Source organism: Mandrillus leucophaeus, unplaced genomic scaffold (genome assembly GCF_000951045.1).
Source record: "Mandrillus leucophaeus isolate KB7577 unplaced genomic scaffold, Mleu.le_1.0 Scaffold221, whole genome shotgun sequence".
Lineage (NCBI taxonomy): Eukaryota > Metazoa > Chordata > Mammalia > Primates > Cercopithecidae > Mandrillus > Mandrillus leucophaeus.
Window position 1 is genome coordinate 1,854,899 of NW_012102266.1, and position 24,393 is coordinate 1,879,291.

The 24,393-nt window shown below is 37.0% G+C and overlaps 1 protein-coding gene across 1 annotated transcript in view; it reads left to right on the forward strand.

Annotated features, from left to right (window-relative positions):
- FBN2 (fibrillin 2) overlaps nt 1-24,393 on the forward strand; it is a 285,975-nt gene that overhangs the window by 72,593 nt on the left and 188,989 nt on the right. The window contains exon 6 of the mRNA XM_011981192.1: nt 15,407-15,604. Coding sequence (XP_011836582.1) covers nt 15,407-15,604 — 198 coding nt within the window. The remainder of the gene's footprint in view (nt 1-15,406; nt 15,605-24,393) is intronic.

Genomic DNA, 24,393 nt, shown 5'->3' on the forward strand with positions numbered 1-24,393 from the left:
AAATGATCCATACTCTTAATATAAACACAGGACCTCTAGGAGGTAGGTTTGGTTGGTTATCACATTTCTATATTATTGCAATGTTGCATGCTATTTTAAGCATGCTTAAATGAGGCAGACTTTTAATTTAAGAAAAATATGATATAAAAATAATAGAGCTCTTGACTTTGGGAAACCTATCTTTATGTTTTCATTGTCCCTACATTATTATGAAAATACTAAGCATCAAATAATAATATGCACTGGTCCAATGTTACGGAAAATTGAAAGTACCAAAGTACAAAACAATATAAGAAGACTTGATATATTTAATTACCTTATATGGAATTTAGATTAGAAATTTTCAAGCAACATAGCAGCACTGAACCTCACTTTATATACAGATATTCATATTTTGTGTCAGACACTTGAGGAAAAATCCAAAATTTAAAATTTAATATATGATCACTCTAAGAAATGCTTTTCTTTTTAAATAAAAAAATTGTAGAACAAAAAAAAAGTAAAAATATGTAATGTATTTAGAGTAGTGATATAATGTTACCATATGCATAGATATATGTGTGTATATACATATGTATATGCATACACAAGTGTCACTATTTCCTCTACCCTGCATTGCTGACAAAGGCCTACACAGGAATATAAGACCATGTGCTTTTTATCATCAGTTATAAGACGTCAGATTTTGGGTTCTATGTGACCTTTGGTATAAAGAAGAACAATGCAAAAAAAAAAAAACAAAGTACCTTTGGGACTGTAATCATGTACAAATAGTTTCAATACTATTATCCATTTAAGCAATTGTTTGGCAACTGCTAAGAAAGTTTGGGTGCTATGGTCATGTCACAAGATTCCAAAGTTCTCCAAGGTATTTATGGTAGTAGTGATGTCATCTGGAGGAAAGCCAGTTACACAAAAGATACTGTTTTATGAAATCTATTTCAGGCAGCCGGGTTTGAGGATAACAGCAAGGGACCTGATAAAGTTAGATAAGTGTTTGCCAAAGTGTGTTGCATCCCACACTTGTCTTCAGGAATGTTATTAAATGAAACTATTTTATGAGCAAATAAATTTTGAAGGCTGCCTACTATAACCTCCTCTTGGCAGTTAAGAATGCACAAGAGTACATTAAGGGCCCCTGAAAGTCATGTAGTTTCACCTAATTCGGTCTTTTTTCAACTTCTAATATATCTGACCACAGAATCCTGTTTTGGCATAGTTCTCCTAGTATTCTGTAGAACTGATAGTCCATTGACCACATTTTGGGAAATACTGAGTTAGACTATATTTCTGGATCTAAACTCAGCAGGTGCATTTTGTCCTGAAAAGACCTTGACAATCTGAGTTAGACCATATTTCTGGATCGAAACTCAGCAGGTGCATTTTGTCCTGAAAAGACCTTGACCTATCAGATTCATCAGTTGTAGGCATTTAATTACCATTTTATGTTGTGTGCTACAGGAGAATTAGTCAAGAACCCTAAGCAGTTATGTCAACTCGTTTTGACTTGGGGCCAGTTGCTGAAACTTTCTGGATTTTATTTCCTTATCTGTTAAATCACATAATCAGATCAAACAATTTCTAAGGTGGTCCATGTCTAAAGGTTACTAACAGAAAAGCTTACATAATACTTTACATTTCTGAAAATGCTTGTATACATGCCTCATCTAGGATGAGCTGGATGACTTTTTAAAAACTGATAACAAAGCCCAATGCCTACCCAGCACTGCAGATTATATTGGAACTTTGCTGAACAATTTGAGTTTACCTTCCATAGGTAGTGTGTGTCTAGCTTCTTAGACACTTGTCCAGTATTGTCTTAAGTCCAACAGCACCACTGCAACCTCCCTCAGCATTGCAGGAGCACTTATTCATAGTTCATCCACTCAGAGAAGAGAAGCTAAATGCTGATAAGATTTGAAGTGGCTTGGGCTGTAATGCCATGAGTACCTACTGAAGAGAATTTCCATAGCTGAGAAGTACTTGCACACAAGAAGTGAAAGGTCTGAATCCAGGAAAACATTCAGCAATCTGAGATGTCGTGGTTCTATTTAGAGGTTATATCAAAGTGGCCAGCAAAGCATTGAATAGACCAGGCTAATTTATGAACTGAATAAAAGGGTTGCAGTCTTAAAACAAGAGAAGGGATAAATGAGTACAGAAAAGAACATTTAATTCAGTGCAAGAACTATTGATCAAACACGGATAAACTCCCCCAAGCCCCCTCACACCATGATGATCCATGCCGCTGGGAGATGGCAGAGCGAGATGGTTAAGAGCATGGATTTTGGTGTCAGATACACTTGTACTTCAGACTCTGGGTCTGTTATGCATCATCTGTGTGACTGAACAATTTTATTTAACCTGTCTAAGCCTACTGTCATCATTGTGGAGGAAAGCTATTCATGCTGACCAAATACAGTTATTGTACAGATTAAGTAAAATGATGGATATAAAGTACTACACAAACTTCATGGTTGGTATATATGTGTATATAACAAATAATAACAAAAGAAGTCATTATAGCAGATTAATTGTCTCTAAAACTTTTATCTTTAAGTGTTTTATGGTGCTAGCCAACTTGTAATTCCAGAATGCCTTTTAATTGTATTGCAGTTTCTGTCCAAATCTACCCAGTTTCAAACATAACTCCTTAAAGAATCATTGCCTCTACACCAAATGCTGTGATATTCTCCATTTCTCTGTGGCATTGGGAGACAACTGCTCCAATATGCATTGAAGGAACTTTCTGGGATGATGGAAGTGCTCTTTGTGCTGTCCAGGACAGTAGCCACTAACCACATGTGGCTCTTGACCACTTGACATGTGGCTAGTGTGACTGGGAAACTGAATGTTTACTTTATGGAATTTAAATTTTAAGTTTAAATTTAGAAAACCACATGTGACTAGTGGCTACTGTTTTGGATCACACAGCTACTATATATGATAAAAAAAAAAAAAAACCCACCTTAGTGTGAGATTTTATAACTGCTACAATTGTCAATGTCATGCCACATATTCTGCAATTGAAAAGCTGTTTTTGACGCTTTTCAAAAAGAGAGCACAGGGTGTTCTTTTCTGGTGATAAGTCGTCAACCACATTAGTTAAAACCTTTCTATGCATAGACTGGAAAGTTTCCCATTTTCACACTGAAAGACAAAATATTCTGTAGAAACCTCAGGGATCTATTGAATCTCATTGTAATAATGATGTGCTGTGACTAAGGACTTGATCCCCTGTGAAGCTAAAGGTTCCATGAAAACAGAAGTAGAATATACATTCTCTGTTTATATGGTACAAAGTTGTAAACCTGTCTATTAAGACACGCTTTTTAATTGTGGGTTTTTTTTTTTTTTTTGGTCTACTTGCTCTGTCAAATTTGACTTGTATTTCTAAAAGTTTTTGCTCTTTTTATTTCACTCTGTTTTTTAGTTAGATAAATCTTACATCCTCTTAATCGATTTTAATTTTAATCCCTATAATACTCTTTCTTGACTCAGTTTAATACTTTTGGAATTACCTTTGGAATTCCATTCTGATGTTGATTATTGCTACTTCCACTTTCTTTTGTATTTTCTTTGGTTTTTCTTCGCCCTTCTGTTTATTTTCCACTCATTTTATTCTGATGGTTTTAATATAGACAGGATAGGGCTGAGTTTTGTTATTTTAGTCAGATCTATTGATGACTTCATTGTTTGATTAAAAGCTAACCTTATTCATATTTATTGTGATTTCAGTACATTTTATTTTATTCCCCTCATTATAAGTATATAAATCATTATATTTTGTGGTTTTTCTTTTGTCATTTTTATTATCATTTTGGTTTAATCAATTATACTTCAGTTATCTACTTTCATCACCCTTCTTTAATTAAGAAATTCTGTGTCCTTCATTGAACTAGTGGTTACCTTCTTATCTTTCACCCTTATATATTGAAACACCTGTACCTCTGTTACAACTTTTGTATAATGTCTAAATTGTACAAAATGTCACCCCAAGACATTTTACTTATTCACTTATCCTGGTTCCAAATTGAGATTGTAGGAATAATTTACTAACGAGTCTTCATATGGCAGATACTTTTCCTATCTCTCAGTTCCTGTCGTTATCATTTCAGGCTATTATTAAGTTTTATCTTATCACATGGCTCTTTTGTTTCAAGAATCTGTTCTCAGAAGTTAAAAATGTATAGCCTGTGAATGTTATTTCACTGTATTTTAACTCTCAGGATACACAGGAGAAAACGAATGCTAGCCTATTTAATCTTTGTAGGTAGATTGTTCTTTCTGGAAATGGAAGGATTTTTCTTTTTTACTTTTATTTTCAGAGTTGAGAAATTCAGAGATCTCATAAAGCTTTTTCCTTCAGTGTATCTTTTTTATTATCATCATTTCTGTCTAGGATGCCATGAGCCATTCTAACCGGAAAGTGTGAAGTTATTTTTCATTTAAACTTAGACTATTTTTTCCAATTACATCTTTATTACTTCTCTACTTGTTTTTTAAATCTTAGTTTGGAATTCATATTATTTATATTCCAGTTTCTAGGCTCTATGTCGTGACCTATTTATTCCCACTGACTTCCAGACAACTAATTTAGCTTAAAGCAGTGACCATCCCTTTTTCTGCACTTCTGTTGAGTCTAAGTATTGAAAGGATTCACTCTCCTGAACTTAAGGGAGACTTTCGTCTTTTAATTTTTGTCTGTGACATGAATTTTCTCACTAGCAATACTAGTAGGTTATATGGGTTTCCTTGACAATAACACATTGTCAGCTGTATAAAGTAAGGTCATTTTTATTTTGCAAAGCAGGTAACACAGTACTAGGACCTTTCTGTCGAGATGAGACCGGGGGATGTCCTTGCTCTTGTGCCTCTCCTGGTGCTACTGTGTAAGAGACAGGTATGGCATAAGGTTGTAATTCCAGGAGCCAGGAATGCTTCACTTCCTTACAGACCACTGCCACCACTACCACTGGGCCATCAGTACCAGCAGGGCCACTTGATCATTACTGTTCCTCATGCAGCAAATAACTGGGAAAGGGCATAAATGGATTTATGGATAGATGCTACCTGTGTCCTCTTAGAATGTCCTAAGGTCTAATGGTCTTCTAACTTGTTCTTCAGCATTTCCCTAGAACTCTCAAGTAACAACAACTCCAGTAATGAATCACATGGCATTTGCTGGCTTACCAGGAGAATCTCAGCACATTTGCTTAGATGTTGTACTGGAAATTACATGTCAGGACAGAATCATAGAGAGAGGTTTTTGTTTTCCCATTACACATTAGTTTCCTCGGAAGGGTGTCATTTACTAGGTTTGATTGACTCAGTAGCATGTACTTGGCTGCTTGCATCATTCAGGAGGCATTGATTTTGGCAGACGTTTCAGTAAGAAAATAGTACATGGAATCCATGGGCTTTGTCAGCAAAGTGTGTGTAACATTTTCATGGCAGCCACCATAATCCAGTCTCGTGACCTCATTATTTTTGGACCAAAGATATATAAGATCTGTTCAAGCACCTTGTTTCTATTGGTTCTATTTCTGACTTTATTGATAATGGGTAAATGTTTTCTGAGTTCGTGTCACTTTTCCCTGAAATACATTTGGGCCTACCTAATGATAGTACAGATTTTTCTTAGATACCATAAAATGTGGTACTTTTAAATTTGACTTGCTTATGATCCATCTTTTTGTGTTAATCATTTATATCTCTGGCCCCCTTATTACATGTCAAAATATTTTCATCTCTTTAACTTTCTTCTTCAAAAGTGACAATATCCTTCTGCTTAACTAATCTTACTAGTTTTTAATCTTCAGCAATTTTTGTTGTCCTGAAAGTAAGTTAATTGGTTTTGCTCTTGGGAGAGTGCACTTTTAGGTTTATAGGCCGTGAATTTGAGGACCACATCTTTGATGGCCTTCACCCTTATGAAATGTGACATCAAAGATAGCAATTTTGTTTGCATCATTGGCCAGCACCTAATTATCATTACGGCCTCTTCATTCTTAAAGTGCCCTTTGATGTCAGCAGTAGCCTTGTGCTTTGAAAGACTGCAGAGAAAGGTGAAAGCAGTCCTTCTTTGCCAAACCCACATTCCACTGAAATATTACATGATGGTATTAAGTTAGAAATAAAATGCAAAACAACTGTGATAATTAAAGTAATTACTCATTTATTTGCAGAAACGAAAGTCTTTGATGTTTCTCTCAATGCACAGAGATAATTTCTCCCTGATGTAACATGGCTAGATGGAGACTCATCTTTGGGAGAAACCAGAGGAAAAGCAAACCTGGGCACGCTAATTGGGAGTTAGGAAATTATCCATGGGAGGCAGGAGGAGGCATCTGTGGGGTTGTGACAATACTCATTAGCATGGTGAAGGCAAAGTTACCAAAAGCTAAGAATGCAGATAACCCATGTGTTGGGGTGAAGGAACACAGTGTAGGGGTAAAAGCACACAAGCACTTGGAGTGAAATGGATCTCAAAGTTGAATCTCACTTTCACTTTTCTTTAGCTTTGGGATTCTCCGTATATTACTTAATCTGTGACTTTTAATTTATTTGTAAAAATGGCAAAAGTACTTTTAGCATGTAGGATAAAAGGATATAGTATATTAAAAGGGCCACTACAAAGTAATATGTACCACATTGTTAATTTTTCTAGTTTTCAATAAATGGGGACAATGAGTTGCTGTCACAATTCAACAACAAGATATTGTTTTTACCCATTAAATGAATAAAAATTAAACTCTTTGCCTCTACTCTGCATTGGAGAGGGCATGAGGGTACAGACGTCCTTGGGCACTACTGATGACAGTGTAAATTGGTGCCATCTAATTAGAGAGCACTTCTGCAGTAGTTTTCAAGCTGGACAGTTGACCCAGCAGTTCTAGTGTCAGGAATTAGATTAGAGAAAAACTTGCCAAAGTCTAGTCAATAAGTATGTTCAAGAGTGCCTGTGTAGCACTGTGTGCACTTGAAATCAATTGAAAACAATATAAATATCCATCACAAGGGGCGTGGTCAGTGTCACACATGACTGTTTCCACGCCCTCCATGATGACTCTGCATCCAAAAAATACTCAAAGTTTATTTTTGTGTTAAATATTCAGGCTTGCTTTATTTAAATATAGTTTCAAAAGTCTCCTTACTCACAGAGCTTTTTAAATATTTATTTTTAAAATGTGGTAAAACACACATTGCATAAAATTTGCTGTCTTAATCATTTTTTTTCTTTTTCTTTTGAGATGGAGTTTTGCTCTTGTTGCCCAGGCTGGAGTGCAATGATGCGATCTCTGCTCACTCCAACCTTCGCCTCCCGGGTTCAAGCAATTCTCCTGCCTCAGCCTCCCGAGTAGCTGGGATTACAGGCATGTGCCACTATGCCTGGATAATTTTGTATTTTTAGTAGAGATGGGATTTCTCCGTGTTGATCAGGCTGGTCTCAAGCTCCCAACCTCAGGTGATCTGCCCGCCTCGGCCTCCCAAAATGCTGGAATTACAGGCGTGAGCCACCGCGCCTGGCCTGTCTTAATCATTTTTAAGTTCAGGGCATGAAGTACATTCACATTTTTGTGCACCCATTGCCCTCATCCATCCACAGAAGTGTTTTTATCTTGTAAAACAGAAATCTCCTTACCCCTTAAACAAACAGCAAGCGCTTCCTCCCACCCCAAACCCCTGCCAACTACCATTCTACTTTCTGTCTTTATGAATTTGACTACTCTGGATACCTCGTGTAAGTGAAATCATACAGTATTTCCCCTTTTGTGACTGGCTTATTTCGCTCAGCACAATATGCACCAAGTTCATACATGTTGCAACATGTGTCAGAATTTTTTTCCTTTCCAAGGCTGAATAATAGTTTTTGGTATGTATATACCATATTTTGTTATCTATTCATCTGTCAGTGGACGCTTGAGTTGATTCTATCTTTGGTTATTGCAAATGGTGCGCTGTGAACCTGAGTAGATAAATATCTCTTCAATGGCCTATAGTCTTAAACAGATTTTAGTAATCACTGTAAGAGATTTTAAATAATATTTAGTTCTATTTTCATACCTAGTTTATGAAACACTTCCATGCCCTTTGAACTGTTCTATTTATTAAATACATCGGATATCTTTCTTAAATACTTTCTTAGGTACTTCAGTTGTGCACCTTAAAATGTACTCAACTCCTAAAAGCTAATAAATTAAAAACTACATGTATAAATACTAGAACTTATAATTTTGTAAGACCTGAAGCTTACTTAAATGATCCAATTATATATATAAGCATAGTGACAATCATCATAACTCTAAATAAGTTACTCAATAATTTATTTAAAATTGTGGTTAAAAGGCAGTCTCTCGTGCATTAAAAAGAGTTTTTTTTTTTTTTTTTTTTTTTTAAAGACGGTTTCATGGAATAAGCCAAATGTTTTCAAGCATTACAGGTACATAATATTTGCACAGATTTCTTAAAATAAAAATATTAATTTAATGGCTTTGATTCTCTTAAACATTTTTGTACTTAATTCTAAAATTTCTGAGGTTAAAAGATTCTTAACCTCAAGGAAGGCAATTATATCAGTTATTTGAGTTTATTTAATCTAAAGATTTAGACCCTGCATGAAGTCTGGAGCTGTAGACACCCAGGGCAAATCTTACTGAAATGAAGGAAATGTTTTTATTACCCCGTATAATTTTGGGTACTGCCTTCTTTCCTTGCTCTGTTTATATCTGTGATTAGAGATTTTAGATTCTCGTTATAACCTTATCATTGAAATATATGGAACCTCATTTATAACAAGAACAGAACTGCTGTGTCAAAAACTCCACTACTCGAAGAAATTAGCTCCTAGCCAGGATCCTCAGATTAAGTTACACATATTGCACAATTCTTTATTTTACATATTTACATCTGTAACTCCCATACAAGATGATCACTTTATTGCATGTTGCATTTCTTGAGTTACCAAGAACCTAAATACCTTCTTGCCTAAGTTGAAAAACCATGCAAATTGATAGGAAATCCTACATTTTTAAATGTACTTTCCAAGATCAGATAATTCCTTTCTGTACCAAAGTGATAATGGTACCTTATGGCGTTATCTGACTTGCAGTTACAGCATAGAAGGTCTCTAACATTGTCATTCTATTGCACAACTCTAGGGAATTACGTTTACATTAAAGTATGTGGGAAGCTTCTAAGTTACCCAGGGCACAGTCTATGCAGTGGTACACTGTAACTGCATTCCACTGACAGTCACATAAATGACATTGTAGCCACATGGGCAGCTGATGTATTGTTGTCCCGCTGGCTGTTTTCCCATCTCAAATAGGGCCTCATGGGGACATCTAGTCCATTGATCTCACTGCTTTCTTTCATTTCTTTATCTGGCAGTCCTTTTCTTACTTTCCGCCTTGTCCAGCATAGATTCCATGGTCTATAATTTCAAAATATGCTAACATTCTACCCTGAGCTTCTTTGCCATTCTGTTTTTTTCCCCCACATCTGACAGATAAAAGCAAAACCTTGGATGAACCCTAATCTCTGAATGAGCTCAGCTGCCTAGAGTTGCTGGAAAAAGTCACAATAAAAATCTTCTTTCTTAACCCCAAACCCCTTACCAGACTCTGTCTTTACCTTGAGGAAACTTCTCCAAAGGTTGTCTGGTTGTACTCACTGTCTTATTTCTTCATCTCTGGTCACTTCCTTAACTCTCTCCAACATGACTGCAACTTCCATCACTTCACCAGAAGATCTCTTGCTAAGATCACCAATGACTTGCAGATACATGGAACCAGCCTCCTGCTATTTGGTTGCTCAGCAGCATTCAGTACTGTTGAGCCTCCTTTCTACAGCATATGCTTACTTTGTCCTGTTGAAGTATAATCTCCTGTTGCTCTCCCATCTCTCTGGCTATCCATTTCCTGTTTCCTCAGCGGCCTCATACTCTTCCAACCCACCAGCATATGCTGAAATTCCTCAAGGCTCTATCCTAGACTCGTTTCTGTTTTAACTATATTCTCTCACTCCAAGGGATTTTATCCACACCCATTACTTTGAAAACTACCCAACTCACATGACTCATTAGTGTGCATCTTCAATCCATATATTCTAAGTTGTATAACTGCACTGGATGTCTCCTATTGGGTAGCTAAAAGCACCTCAGTGTAACATGTTGAAAAATGAACCTAAAATCCTGATTGTCTTCTATTATCAGTATATCAGGAAATGACACCATCAGCCATCCTCATAAGTGAACTAAAATCCTGATCCTACTTTTGGTATTTCTTTCTTCCTCGTCTTCCACATTAACACATTCACCCATTTATTTTTTGAATTCAGGAATTTTTATTCCAAGCTCTGTTCACCTGTACAATTTCTGGTTCCACTGTATCTTGTGTCTTGATCATGGATTTCTAAAAGATTTCCTAGCATCCTTAACACTTTCTGTCTGTTCTTTACACATAAGCCAGATTGATCTTTTTCAGAATACAAATATAAGCATGTCATTCCATACCAGAAAGAACTGTCTCTCCATTGATTTTTTTTTTTTTTTTTTTTTTTTTTGAGACAGAGTCTTTCTCTGTCACCCAGGCTCGAGTGCAGTGGCGCAATCTTGGTTCACTGCAAGCTCTGCTTCCTGGGTTCACACCATTCTCCTGCCTCAGCCTCCCAAGTTACTGGGACTACAGGCGCCCACCACCATGCCCAGCTAATTTTTTTGTATTTTTAGTAGAGACGGGGCTTCACCGTGTTAGCCAGGATGGTCTTGATCTTCTCTCCAGCCTCATCCTTCACCGAGCTCCTCTCTTATATGAGCCACACACTACCCTGGGTGCACCTTGCTTCCACCCTTTCATAGGGCCTTTGTACTTTATGCCCTGTTGGCCTTTTCCGTTTCCCCCAACAAACTGTAAATTAACTCTAAAAGGTCAAAGATGTTGGTGCTCCCTTCCCTCACTTTCTTCTATATGTCTCCTTTCCCCTTTCTTTCTCATTCACCGTTTTCCCCTCACTGTTACAGCCCCAGAGCCCAGAACAATATCTAGTATATACTAGTCACTCAATAAATTCAGTTGTAGACTTAATTTCCAAGTTATACAAGTAAGAGAACACTCAAGCTTCAGAACACTGTATATAAATAATTCAAAAAGGTAAATGTAAGAGATGGTTAATTGTGGTTTTATTTAGAAAAAAGTATCACAAATCTCAACATGTTATGAAAAGGGCATTTTATTTTTTCTGTATGGTTTGGATTTTAGCAAGTGTATTATATTTTATTTTAAGAATGTCTAATTTTCTAAACTTACATTTTCTATAAACAATAATGCTCAACTTTGGTTTTCTAGCATGATTTATCATCTCTATATAAAAAGGACTTGTGAAATTACAGCAAAATTCCCAAGCAAATGTGTTTATTTAATGTAAAATGTGAACATAGATTATAATAAAAAAGATAGAAAGCAGCAAATATTAACAAAGATGTGGAAGAACTAGAACCCTCATACGTTGCTGAGGATAATATAAAATGGTGCCGCTATTCTGGAAAATAATTTGGCAGTTTCATAGACAGTTAAATGTATATTTGTCAAATAACAGTTTCTTAGAAAGTTAAATGTATATTTGTCAAATAAGTAGCTTCACTCTTAAGTAACTACCAAGAGAAATAAAAACATGTATCCACACCAAGACTTTCATGCAAATGTTCATTGCAGCATTATTTATAATATCCCAAAAGTAAAAACAACCCAGATGGCCACAGACTAGTTAACAGATGTGGTATAGCCATACAATGGAAATTTACTCAGCAATTAGAAGAAATGAAGTACTGATCCATGCCTACTGTATGGTCCTGATGAACTATGCTAGGTGAAAGACGCAAGACAAAAGAAGACCACGCGTTGTATGATTTCACTTACATTAATTGTCCAGAGAAATAAAATTTATAGTCACAGAAACTAGATTAGTGGCTCACGGAGGCTGGAATGGGGAATGGACACAAGTTCTTTTTGGGTGATGAAAATGTTCTAAAACTGGATTGTGGTGATGGTTGCTTAATTCAATAAATTTACTAAAAGCCACTGAATTTCACACTTAAAACAGGTGAATTATGTAAGTAAATTACACTTTCCTATAGTTATTTGAAAAAGCAAAACAATGGCAGCCAAAGTTTTTGATGAGTTTGCTAACTGCACTAATTGTTTAATGTGGATGAAAAGGGAAATTGCATAAGCAAATTAACATGCCTTGTTGCACTTAGATATTAGAAAGTCAAACTAGCAACATTTGTGTTTCACAGCTTAATTTTTTAACAGAATTTTCTTGGTCACATCATAATGTGGAACATAACTGTTTATAGGTCACTAGTTCCAACATACTAAGTGATAAGCAATTTTTCCCTTTTACACTTAGTTAACACGCTGCAAATATGCATGTGACTATGAATGGTTAGCATGATATACATCAGTATTTTTCCCACAGTGCAACTTTTATGAAGAGAATGCATGGCCAATCAAAATTAATTAAGGTCTTTTAAGGACTCTTTTGTCCATAATTAAACCGCAGGTAGAGTTTGGGACAGGATGTTTTAACCCTATCAGGAAATTTAAATGCTACTACAGTATCCAGTATTTGTTCTTATTTTAAATGATAGTAATTCTTGAATTAGTAGATAAGATTGTAAGTTTAAATTTTAAAGTATTTAGTTACTAACCAGAAAGCAAATTGTCATCATACACAAACGTAAGTTCACCATCCTGACTAACACGGTGAAACCCCGGCTCCACTAAAAATACAAAAAATTAGCCGGGCGAGGTGGTGGGAGCCTGTAGTCCCAGCTACTCAGGAGGCTAAGGCAGGAGAATGGCATGAACCTGGGAGGTGGAGCTTGTAGTGAGCCGAGATCGCGCCACTGCACTCCAGCCTGGGCGACAGAGCAAGACTCCCTCTCAAAAACAACAACAACAACAAACAAGCACAGGTTCAACATATTTTGTAAGGAGTAAAATGTAAGCAAAACAAATAAGAAATGGTCAACTCTATTCCTGCCAAGGGGAAGGCTGCCTTAATTAGTGACTTCAACAAGAAAGGTCACTTGCAGAGGACAAACAGCTGTCCTTGTCCAGATATTCCCCTTCTCCACAGAGACCGTACTGAGAGGACATAATTTTAAGGTGTAGTTAAGGGAATGAATCTACTGACAAGTTGGTTTATTTATGGATTTGGTTATGAGGGAGATTCTGCAGACTTTGTTCTGGGAATCCTAAAAGTGCATAGAATGTGAACATGGGTATTCGCACATCAATCTAAAAACAATATGTGTTTTTATATTTTTTTTGCAAAAAAAATAGACTTTTCCCCACGTGTTCAGAACTTGATATAACTTATAATTAGGAATTTAATATTTGTTTAAAATGGCAAAATATTTATGTCTGAAGGACAACAGGATAGATTTTAAAAGTTTGCAACCTGACAATTTGCAGTATAGGAAGTGTGCGTATTTATAAGGTTGACATATCTTCACATATACTCCAAAGATCTTTTTCAAAAATGAGACTTGCAGCCAGCACATCTGTTGTTCTTATGCAAGGGATTAAAATGAGCTATTTTTGTTGAAGTTCAGCTGCAGAGTAACAATGTTAAAATGGCTTGCCAAAAAATTACCTATTCTCGATTTTGTTTCTTTGTATTGAACTTTTAAACTGTTCTTTGCTTCTATCGGAGACAGCCTCATTCTTCTTGAAAGAAAATGGAAGTTTTTTGTGGTTATAAGGGTTTGGTTGTTGTACTGGAGCATTTACATGGTATCTAAGGCTTCCTAGCTTAGCATTTTGAATGTTAAATTATATCCAAGTTTGATTTTCCTAGAAACAGCTTTTCATGAAGATTATACCAACATTATTGACTCTTCCTTCTTTAAATGTCAGATAGTTTTGTTCTCATAAATCTCTGAATTAAATCTGTGTAGATTTCCCCTTGGAGTCGAATAATATCATTTGTGTTAGACCTTATCAAGAAGCCTGAATGGTATTTTATATTCCCAAGGATTAATAAACTGCATTGATATAATCCCTGTGTGTAAGGAAAAACACACAACTTTTTCACGTATTTCTGTTGTATTTTATAGCAAATGAGAATAATTGCATTGGTCAATCCTCAGAAAACTGACCTTTCTCTGATTTCTTGTATCTCTCAAAACAGCAACAACAAAAAAGCTGAAATTTAAAATTATTTAGTTCATGATTCCTTTCTGTTTTACCGATCATCCAAAATTCACTGAAGTAAGTCCTAGAAGAAAGCAGGATAGAGTAGAAATACCCAGTACTAACTTTCAAACTGCCTGCAGTCTAAATCAGCCCCTCTGAAACTCCCAGGTGCATATTAATGCCCTGTCTTGTTGAAAATGCAGAACCCGGGTTAGTGGGTCAGGGGTAGGGCTTGAGTCTGCATTTTTACCCATTCCCAAAGCGGTACTGATGCTGCTGGTCCATAGAAACCTTGAGAGGCAGGGATCTAAATTGACTTAATATTCATAGAAGAATTTGCCTATGTATCACACATGCCATACATTTGCTAAGGCTTTTGTTATCACCATAACAGAGTTGGACAATGTACAATCACCTGCTAGAGAGGAGCAATCATATAATATTAACTTACCCGTAAAGAATGCATGACTATGTGCCTATTCATGAGGTCTGCCTAACTTGGCTACTCGTAGAACTAAACTGACTGACACGGAAACAGAAATCAGATTGTTAGAACTGAATATTTGTAGGCAGCTTAGACTGCCCAAATATATGTGATATGGAAGAAGCATATCTTCATTGATTCATTTTAATTTGCTAAACTCTTGTTCACCTCATCAGAAAAGAAAATCTCTGCTAAGTAAAGAGGAGTCATTAATGCTGATGCCTTCAGGGCCCAGGAAGGGAACATCAGTGAATGTACTGAGCTGGGACTTAGTGGGTGACTGGGGCTGTGGTGTCCTGGAGAAAACACACTTCATCCCACCAGTGCCGTGTGGCATGGCAGGTCTAGCATGATCAGAACTTCCAATTTTTCAAGAAAAGCCAGAAATACAAATTTCATGTGGAATTTCCCAAGTTTACAATGTTGACTACTAATTTAAATTCTGTAAAAGCATTATTCAGGCCAAGAAGACACATCTGTATCCCAGACACAGCCCTGAGCCACCCATTTACAGTGTCTAGTGTGGAACACATTGAAATCTCTTTAGGTACTTTTCATGATTGGAAAATTATGAATTTTTAACATGAAACTCTCTAGGCTTTTGTCTTTGGACACTTTGGTCAGAAGAAATAGTCTCTGTTTTATGCATTTGGAGGCACTAGTATAAGATTGGTATATGAACGTAAAACCTGTCTTTCTTTCTTCTCTCACATTCCAGATTACAGGACAGGCCCGTGTTTCACTCAGGTCAACAACCAGATGTGCCAAGGGCAGCTGACAGGCATTGTCTGCACGAAGACTCTGTGCTGTGCCACCATTGGACGGGCATGGGGCCATCCCTGTGAGATGTGTCCAGCCCAGCCTCAGCCCTGCCGGCGGGGTTTCATCCCCAACATCCGTACTGGAGCTTGCCAAGGTGAGTCAGCTGTCTGCCTGTGAACACCATCGCAGACATGCCACTTCTCTTTTTACTGGAGTTGGAGAATCTGGCACTGTGGATGGTAGCTTTTAACAGAGTACCGATTTCCAAGAGTGGCCTCGTTAACAAGCCTGACCAGAGGTGGTTTGTCTTTTAGCCACCTAATAAATAATTGTTTCAACTCTTGATATTCATGGAGAAGAGAAAGAGATGAAGAATTGGGGGAAATGTAATAATACAGTGTAAAATATTTAATACAATCAGAGGATGAACCACTCTATTTTCATCTAGATGGCATGACTCCTCCCTGAACTATACACATGCTATACCCAGGAAAAACCTATTTTTTCTCTCTTTGTCTCATTCAAGTTATGAGAACCTGAACCCAAGTAACAAGGAGAAGAAAACCACCTAATATTTGCCCTCTGTCATTGTGAATAGTGTCTTCAAAGACAAAATGTGAACTCTGTCCATGATTGCAGTTATTACAGAGTTTGTAACCTGGATTGATCATAATCTCTGGGTTTTGACACTCCCTAACTACATTCATGACACTGATTTCTATATTAGGGCCAGATCGAGGCCGTAAGGATGCTACCTTAGTAGACTACGATCCAAGTAGCCAAACATTGTTACCTATTTGCTGGTTAATTATTTTAATTTTCAGCTGCCGCAATTCTTACCTTTTTCTAGCAACTTCTCTGATATCGTATGTCTTAAATCCATTTTTAGAGCTCGGAAATATTCTCTCTAATGACTTCTCAAATGGCGGTTGCCTTCATATTGCATAGCAGTAAGATCACAGGAAAATATAAATGATTTTTGTATCATTCACAGAAATAATATTCATATTTGAGACTTGGAGAGTTAGAGTTATTTTCTATAATTAAAACATGTACAAACTTAGATCCAAAGTCTTTCAATTTGATGTTAGTAAGCTGTGTCACAAGTGAAGATGTTATCTATTGGGCCTGTGCAAATCTTATATTGTAGAAAGTCTGTCCAGTGTCCTAAATCTCAAACGAGAATTACAGCTTGGGGAGCGCATACGTAACTTTAGTTCATTGAATAATAAAATGTGAGTGTTCTGCAAAATTTTATACATGTGTCCCTGACAGCAGCATCCACAGAGTTTTGCTAGTGTTGTAGTTTTATGAAAGGTGTATTTTTAAAACGGTCTATTTCTAAAATTGTTTTGAATCAGAACTACGGAGATACCCAGGGGATGACTATATAACTAAAAAATTTACCAACTTTATATTTAATCACATATGAAAACTCACTTATGTAGGCTGTGGACTTAGAATAGTTCTTTTTAGTGATGAACACAGTTCAGGCCTTAATGATGAAGATTGAGTCAAATGCCATTTTTAATCTGTTGTTTACTATGGATAGTAAAATTCTATATGTTTCGGTATGAATATTAGACTGATTATGTAGAGTTCCTGATAGTGCAGCAATTTCTTCTATCGGAAGATATTCTATATTATATGCTATCTGTCTTTACTGTGCTCCATATAGTCTTTACTAAATCTTAGTATGTAGATTACCATGTAATTTACATAGTGGATATAGATTATTACTAAAAATAAAATAATATATTGATTTGCTAGTTTAATAATGTCTGGATTTACTGTAGTGCTAATTTTTGTTTATTACCTTCTAACATACTAACTGATTTTCTTTGTTGTTTTTAATTCTCTTTTGGCTAGAATGTAAGCAGTATGAGTGCAGAAATCTTTTTCGCTTATTCACTGATGTCTCAGACATCTAGAACAGTGCGTAATATATAGTAGAAGCTCAGCAAATACCTTTTGAATTAATAAATGACATTAAGATTGAAATACTTCCAAAACCCACTATTTCAGAGAAAGAAACAGTTCAGGGTAAGAAAAGCCTTTAACTTCAACCAAAACATTCCAAATTATTGACTTTCCTCATGTTCTGTATTTATGCTTATGCTTTTTTACTTTCATACTTTGTCAGAGGCCTAGTTTTTTCCTAAACACAATTATAAAAAATGTGTCATCTGATCTCGAACTTTCTGAATGTCCTTTAGGCTGTAGTAATGTCTGAAGGATTACTTATTTGATTTTGTTTATGCAGCAAAGATAAGTTTCAGGCTCCATTTGCCTAAAAATCTAAGGAATTAACAAAGTAACAGGAACAAAATGAAATTTGCCACATGATTAAAATGTCTGGAAAAGCACGTTGAAAAGTTCTGCTTTATTTCAAAATCGTGGCATAGTCAGAAAGTTCTCAATTAAATACTAATCCATAGTTCAGGCTATTTTAAGACATCTTACTGTGATTTCATTTTTTCCCTTTAAATTCCTAGACTGTTTCCTGAATACTTATGCCAAATTAATTTGGAAGAGATGGAGCATGAAAAAATAACACATTAAAACATGGTGTATATATATGTCATTAAAAATAATAGTGATCTTTTATATAGGATGATTGCAAAGTTTTATAGAGTTAAAAATAAATTTCAAGTATGTGGATAACTGTAAATAGCTTAACACTAGCTCTAAATCATGGTTCTTTTGAAATTCTGAGGATAATGATATCCTGGAACTGATGCAATTAGTTGTGAATGAAACATGCTCTTGTAATCAACAGGGTAGCTGTGGAAAATGAGGGACAACAGGAAATTAAGATAATACTTAAAGAATTAAGCTGTGAGAAAATCAGTAATTTTATTTTATTTTTTTGTTTTTTCTTTATTTCTTATAAAAAAAAAAGAAAAGAATAGATGTGCAGAATGTGCAGGTTTGTTACAGGAGTATATGTGTGCCATGGTGGTTGCCACACCGATTGACCCATTCTCTAAGTTCCCTCCCCACACCCCACAATAGTCCCTAGTGTGTGTTATTCCCCTCTCTGTGTCCACATGTGTTCAATGTTCAACTTCCACTTTTGAGTGAGAACATGTGGTGTTTGGTTTTCTGTTCCTGTGTTAGTTTGCAGAGGATGATGGCTTCCAGCTTCATCCATGTCCCAGCAAAGGACATGAAATCATCCTTTTTTATGACTGCATCGTATTCCATGGTGTATATGTATCACATTTTCTTTATCCAGTCTGTCATTGGTGGGCATTTGGGTTGGTTCCATGTCTTTTCTATTGTAAATAGTGCTGCAGTAAACATATGTGGGCATGTGTCTTTAAAGTAGAATGATTTATAATTCACTAGGTATACACCCACTAATGGGATTGCTGGGTCAAATGGTATTTCTGGTTCAAGACCCTTGAGGAATCGCCATACTGTCTTCCACAATGGTTGAACTAATTTATATTTCCACCAACAGTGTAAAAGCATTCCTATTTCTCTACAGCCTTGCTAGCGTCTTCTGTTTCCTGACTTTTTAATAATCATCATTCTGAACAGTGTGAGATGGTGTCTCATTGTGGTTTTGATTTGCATTTATCTGATGATCAGTGATGATGAACTTTTTTCATATGTTTGTTGGCCACATAAATGCCTTCTTTTGAGAAGTGTCTGTTGATATCCTTTGCCCACTTTTTGAGGAGGTTGTTTGTCTTTTTCTTGTAGATATGTTTAAGTTCCTTATAAATTCCAGATACTAGACCTTTGTCAGATGGGTAGATTGCAAAAATTTTCTCCCATTCTGTAGATTACCTGTTCGCTCTCATCATAGTTACTTTTGCTGTGCAAAAGCTCTTTAGTCTAATTCAATCACGTTTGTCAATTTTGGCTTTTGTTGCAATTGTCATTTTTGTCATGAAGTCTCTCCCCATGCCTATGTCCTGAATGGTATTACTTAGGTTTTCTTCTAGGGTTATTATGGTTTTGTATTGTACATTTAAGTCTTTAATCCATCTTGATTTTTGTATAAGGTGTAAGGAAGGAGTCCAGTTTCAATTTTCTGCATATGGCTAGCCAGTTTTCTCAGCACCATTTACTGATTAGGAGATCCTTTCCCCATTGCTTGTTTTTGTCAGGTTTGTTGAAGATCAGATGGTTCTAGGCGTGTAGTATTATTTCTGAGGTTTCTATTCTGCTCCATTGGTCTATATGTCTATTTTGGTTCCGGTACTATGCTGTTTTGGTTACTGTAGCCTTGTAGTATAGTTTGAAGTCAGGTAGCGTGATGCATCCAGCTTTGTTCTTTTTGCTTAGGATTGTCTTGGCTATGCTGGGCCTTCTTTGATTCCATGTGAAATTTAAAGTAGTTTTTTTCTAATTCTGTGAAGAATGTCAATGGTAGTTCAATGGGAATAGTACTGAATCTATAAATTACTTTGGATAGTATGGCCATTTTCACAATATTGATTCTTCCTATCCATGAGGACTGAATGTTTTTCCATTGTTTGTGTCCTCTGTTATTTCCTTGAACAGTGGTTTGTAATTTTCCTTTAAGAGGCCTTTCACATCCCTCGTAAGTTGTATTCCTAGGTATTTTATTCTCTTTGTAGCAATTGTGAATGGGATTTCACTCATGATTTGACTCTCTGTTTGTCTATTTTTGGTGTATAGGAATGCTTATGATTTTTGCACACTAATTTTGTATCCTGAGACAGCTTAAGGAGATTTGAGGCTGAGACAGTGCAGTTTTCTAAATATACAATCATGTCATTTGCAAACAGATACAATTTGACTTCCTCTCTTCCTATTTGAATCCCCTTTATTTCTTTCTCTTGCCTGATTGCCCTGGCCAGAACTTCCAATACTATGTTGAATAGGAGTGGTGAGAGAGGGGATCCTTGTCTTGTGCTGGTTTTCAAAGGGAATGCTTCCAGCTTTTGCCCATTCACTATGATATAGGCTGTGGGTTTGCCATAACTAGCTCTTACTATTTTGAGATATGTTCCATCAATACCTGGTTTACTGAGAGTTTTTAACATGAAGGGATGTTGAATTTTATCGAAAATCTTTTCTGTATCTATTAAGATAATCATGTGGTTTTTGTCTTTGATTCTGTTTATGTGATGGATTACATTTATTGATTTGTGTATGCTGAACCATTGAACCAGCTTTGCATCATGAAGCTGACTTGATGGTAGTGGATAACTTTTTTGATGTGCTGCTGGATTCAGTTTGCCAATATTTTATTGAATATTTTCACAATTTGTTGTTGTTGTTTTAGCAAGTTTGTTGTTATTGTTGTTGTTGTGTCTCTGCTAGGTTTTGGTATCAGGATGATTCTGGCTTCATAAAATGAGTTAGGGAGGAGTCTCTTATTTTCAATTGTTTGGAACAGTTTCAGAAGGAATGGTACTAGCTCTTCTTTGTATTTCTTGTAGAATTCAGCTTGAATCCGTCTGGTCCTGAGCTTTTTTTGGTTGGGAAGCTATTAGTTACTGCCTCCATTTCAGAGCTTGTTAGTGGTGTATTCAGGGTTTCAACTTCTTCCTGGTTTAGTCTTGGTAGGGTGTATGCATCCAGGAATTTATCCATTTCTACTAGATTTTCTAGTTTATTTATGTAGAGATGTTTATAGTATTCTCTGATGGTAGTTTGTATTTCTTTGGGGTCAGTGGTGATATCCCCTGTATCATTTTTTATTGTGTCTATTTGATTCTTCTCTTTTTCTTTATTAGTCTAGTTAGCAGTCTATCAATTTCATTAATTTTTTCAAAACACCAGCTCCTTTTTTTGGAGAGTTTTTCTTGTCTCTAACTCCTTCAATTCTTCTCTAATCTTAGTTATTTCTTGTCTTCTGCTAGCTTTTGAATTAGTTTGCTCTAGCCTTTCTAGCTCTTTTAATTGTGATGTTAGGGTGTCAATTTGAGATATTTCTAGCTTTCTGATGTGGGCATTCAGTAATATAAATTTTGTTCTTAACACTGCTTTAGCTGTGTCCCAGAGATTCTGATACGTTGTCTCTTTGTTCTCATTAGTTTCAAAGAACTTCTTGATTTCTGCCTTACTTTCAATATTTGCCCAGGAGTCATTCAGGAGCAGGTTGTTCAATTTCCATGAAATTGTGTGGTTTTGACTGAGTTTCTTAATCCTGAGTTCTAATTTGATTGCACTGTGGTCTGAGAGACTGTTTGTTATTATTTCAGTTCTTTTGCATTTGCTAAGGAGTGTTTTACTTCCAATTACGTGGTCAATTTTAGAATAAGTGGCACTGAGAAGAATGTATATTCTGTTGATTTGGGGCAGAGAGTTCTGTAGGCATCTAGTAGGTCCACTTGATCCAGAGCTGAGTTCAAGTACTGAATATTTTTGTTAATTTCTTGTCTCATTTATCTGTCTAATACTGACAGTGGGGTGTTAAAAGTCTCCCACTATTATTTTGTGGAAGTCTAAGTCTCTTTGTAGGCCTCTAATAACTTGTTTTATGAATCTGGGTGCTCTTGTATTGGGTGCGTATATATTCAGAAGAGTTAGTTCTTTTTATTGAATTGTTCCCTTTATCTTTACATAATGCCCTTTTTTGTCTTTTTTGATCTTTGCTGGTTTAAAATCTGTTTTGTCAGAGACCAGGATTGCAACCCCTGCATTTTTTTTGTTTTCCATTTGCTTGGTAAATATTCCTCCATCCCTTTATTTTGAGCCTGTGTGTGCCTTTGCATGTAAGATGGATTTCCTCAATACAGCACACCCACACCGATGGGTCTTGACAGCTTATCCAATTTGCCAATGTATGTCTTTTAATTGGGGCATTTAGCCCGTTTACATTTAAGGTTAGTATTGTCATGTGTGAATTTGATCCTGTTATCAAAATGCTATTTGGTTATTTTGCACACTAGTTCATGCAGTTTCTTCACAGTGTCATTGGTCTTTATATTTTGGTGTGTTTTTGCAGCGTCTGGTCCTGGTTTTTCCTTTCCATATTTAGTGCTTCTTTCATGACCTCTTGTGGAGCAGGCCTGGTGGTAACAAAATCCCTCAGCATTTGCTTTTCTGGAAAATATTTTATTTCTCCTTTGCTAATGAAGCTTAGCTTGGCTGGATATGAAATTCTGTGTTGAAAATTCTTTTCTTGAAGAATGTTGACTATTGGCCCCCAATCTTTTCTGGCTTGTAGAGTTTCTGCTGAGAGGTCCACTGTTAGTCTGATGGGCTTCCCTTTGTGGGTGACCTGGCCTTTCTCTCTGACTGCCCTTAACAGTTTTCCGTTCATTTTAACCTTGAAGAATCTGATATTATGTGTCTTGGGGTTGATCTTCTTATGGAGTATCTTAATGGTGTTCTCTGTATTTTCTGAATTTGCATGTTGGCCTGTCTTACTAGGTTGGGGAAGTTCTTCTGGATAATATCCAGAAGTATGTTTTCCAGCTTGTTTCCATTCTCCCTATCTCCTCCTGGTACTCCAGTCAGTCGTAGGTTCGGTCGTTTCATGAAGTCCCATGTTTCTTGGAGGCTTTGTTCATTCCTTTTCATTCTTTTTTCTCTATTCTTGTCTGCATATCTTATTTCTGTAATGTGGTCTGAAGGCTCTGATGTCCTTTCTTCTACTTGGTCGATTCGGCTGTTGATAGTTGTGTATGCTTCATGAAAGTTCTCATGCTGTGTTTTTCAGCTCCCTTAGATGGTTTATGTTCCTCTCTAAACTGGTTATTCTAGTTAGCAGTTCCTCTCACCTTTTATCAAAGTTCTTAGCTTCTTTGCATTGGCTTAGAACATACTCCTTTGACTCATCGTAGTTTTTTATTTCCCATCTTGTGAAGCCTACTTCTGTCAATTCGTCCATCTGATCCTTCGTTTAGCTCTGCACCCTTGATGGAGAGATGTTGCAGTCATTTGAAGGAGAAGAGGCACTCTGGCCTTTTGTGTTTTCAGCATTTTTTCATTGATTCTTTCTCGTCTTCATGAGTTTGTCTAGTTTCCGTCTCTGCAGCTGCTGACCCTTGGATGGGGTTTTTATGAGGGCCTTTTTGTTGTTGATGATGCTGTTGTTGTCATTTTCTGCTTGTTTGTCTTTTTATCAGTAGTCAAGTCCCTCTTCTGTAGGGCTGCTGCAGTTTGTTGGGGGTTCACTTCAGGCCTTACTCATCTGATTTGCCCCCATGCCTGGAGATGTCACTCAGGGAGGCTGGAGAGCCACAAAGATGGGTGCCTGCTCCCTCTGGGACCTCTGACCTCTACGGGCACCAACCTGATGCCAGTAGGATCTCTTCTCTGTAGAGTATCTGACAACCCCTTTTGGAGGATCTCACCCAGTTGGGTGGCACTGGGAGCAGGATCCGTTTAATGAAGCAGTTTGTCCTTTGGTGGAGAGAGTGTATTTCACTGGGGAGAAACCCACTCGCCCAGGCTGCCCAGATTCCTCAGAACTTCCAGGAGGCGAGGCTAAATCTGCTGATCCCCAGAGACTGCAGCCACCCCTCCTGCTAGGGTCTCAGGCCCAGGGAGATCCAAATTCTGTTGCTGAGCCTCTGGCTGGAGTTATTGGAGATCCTGCAAGGGAGGCTTCACCCACTGAGGAAGGATGGGTCAGGGTTAGACCTGAAGAGGCACTCTGGTCTCAGACTGCCGCAGCCAGTGTGTTGGGCTGTGAGGATGAGTCTTGGGACCAAGCCATCCAGCCTCCCTGGCTCCAGCAGGGGAAGAGCACAACTGGGAGCTATAGAAATGGGTGCAGCCCTTCCCCCTACCCAGGGAGCTTAGTGTGTTCAGCAGTTGCTTTTTTTTTTTTTTTTTTTTGCCCCTCCCCCAAGGAGCTCAAAAGGCTTAGAGAGCAGACAGCAGCAGCTGGTGCTGGTTGCCACAACCCTCCGGGGAGCTCCACAGGCTTAAGCAGATTCCTGCTGAGAGGCCGTAATAAGCTGTACGTTCCCGGGTTGAGACGGTAGGCCCCTGTGGCGTGAGTTT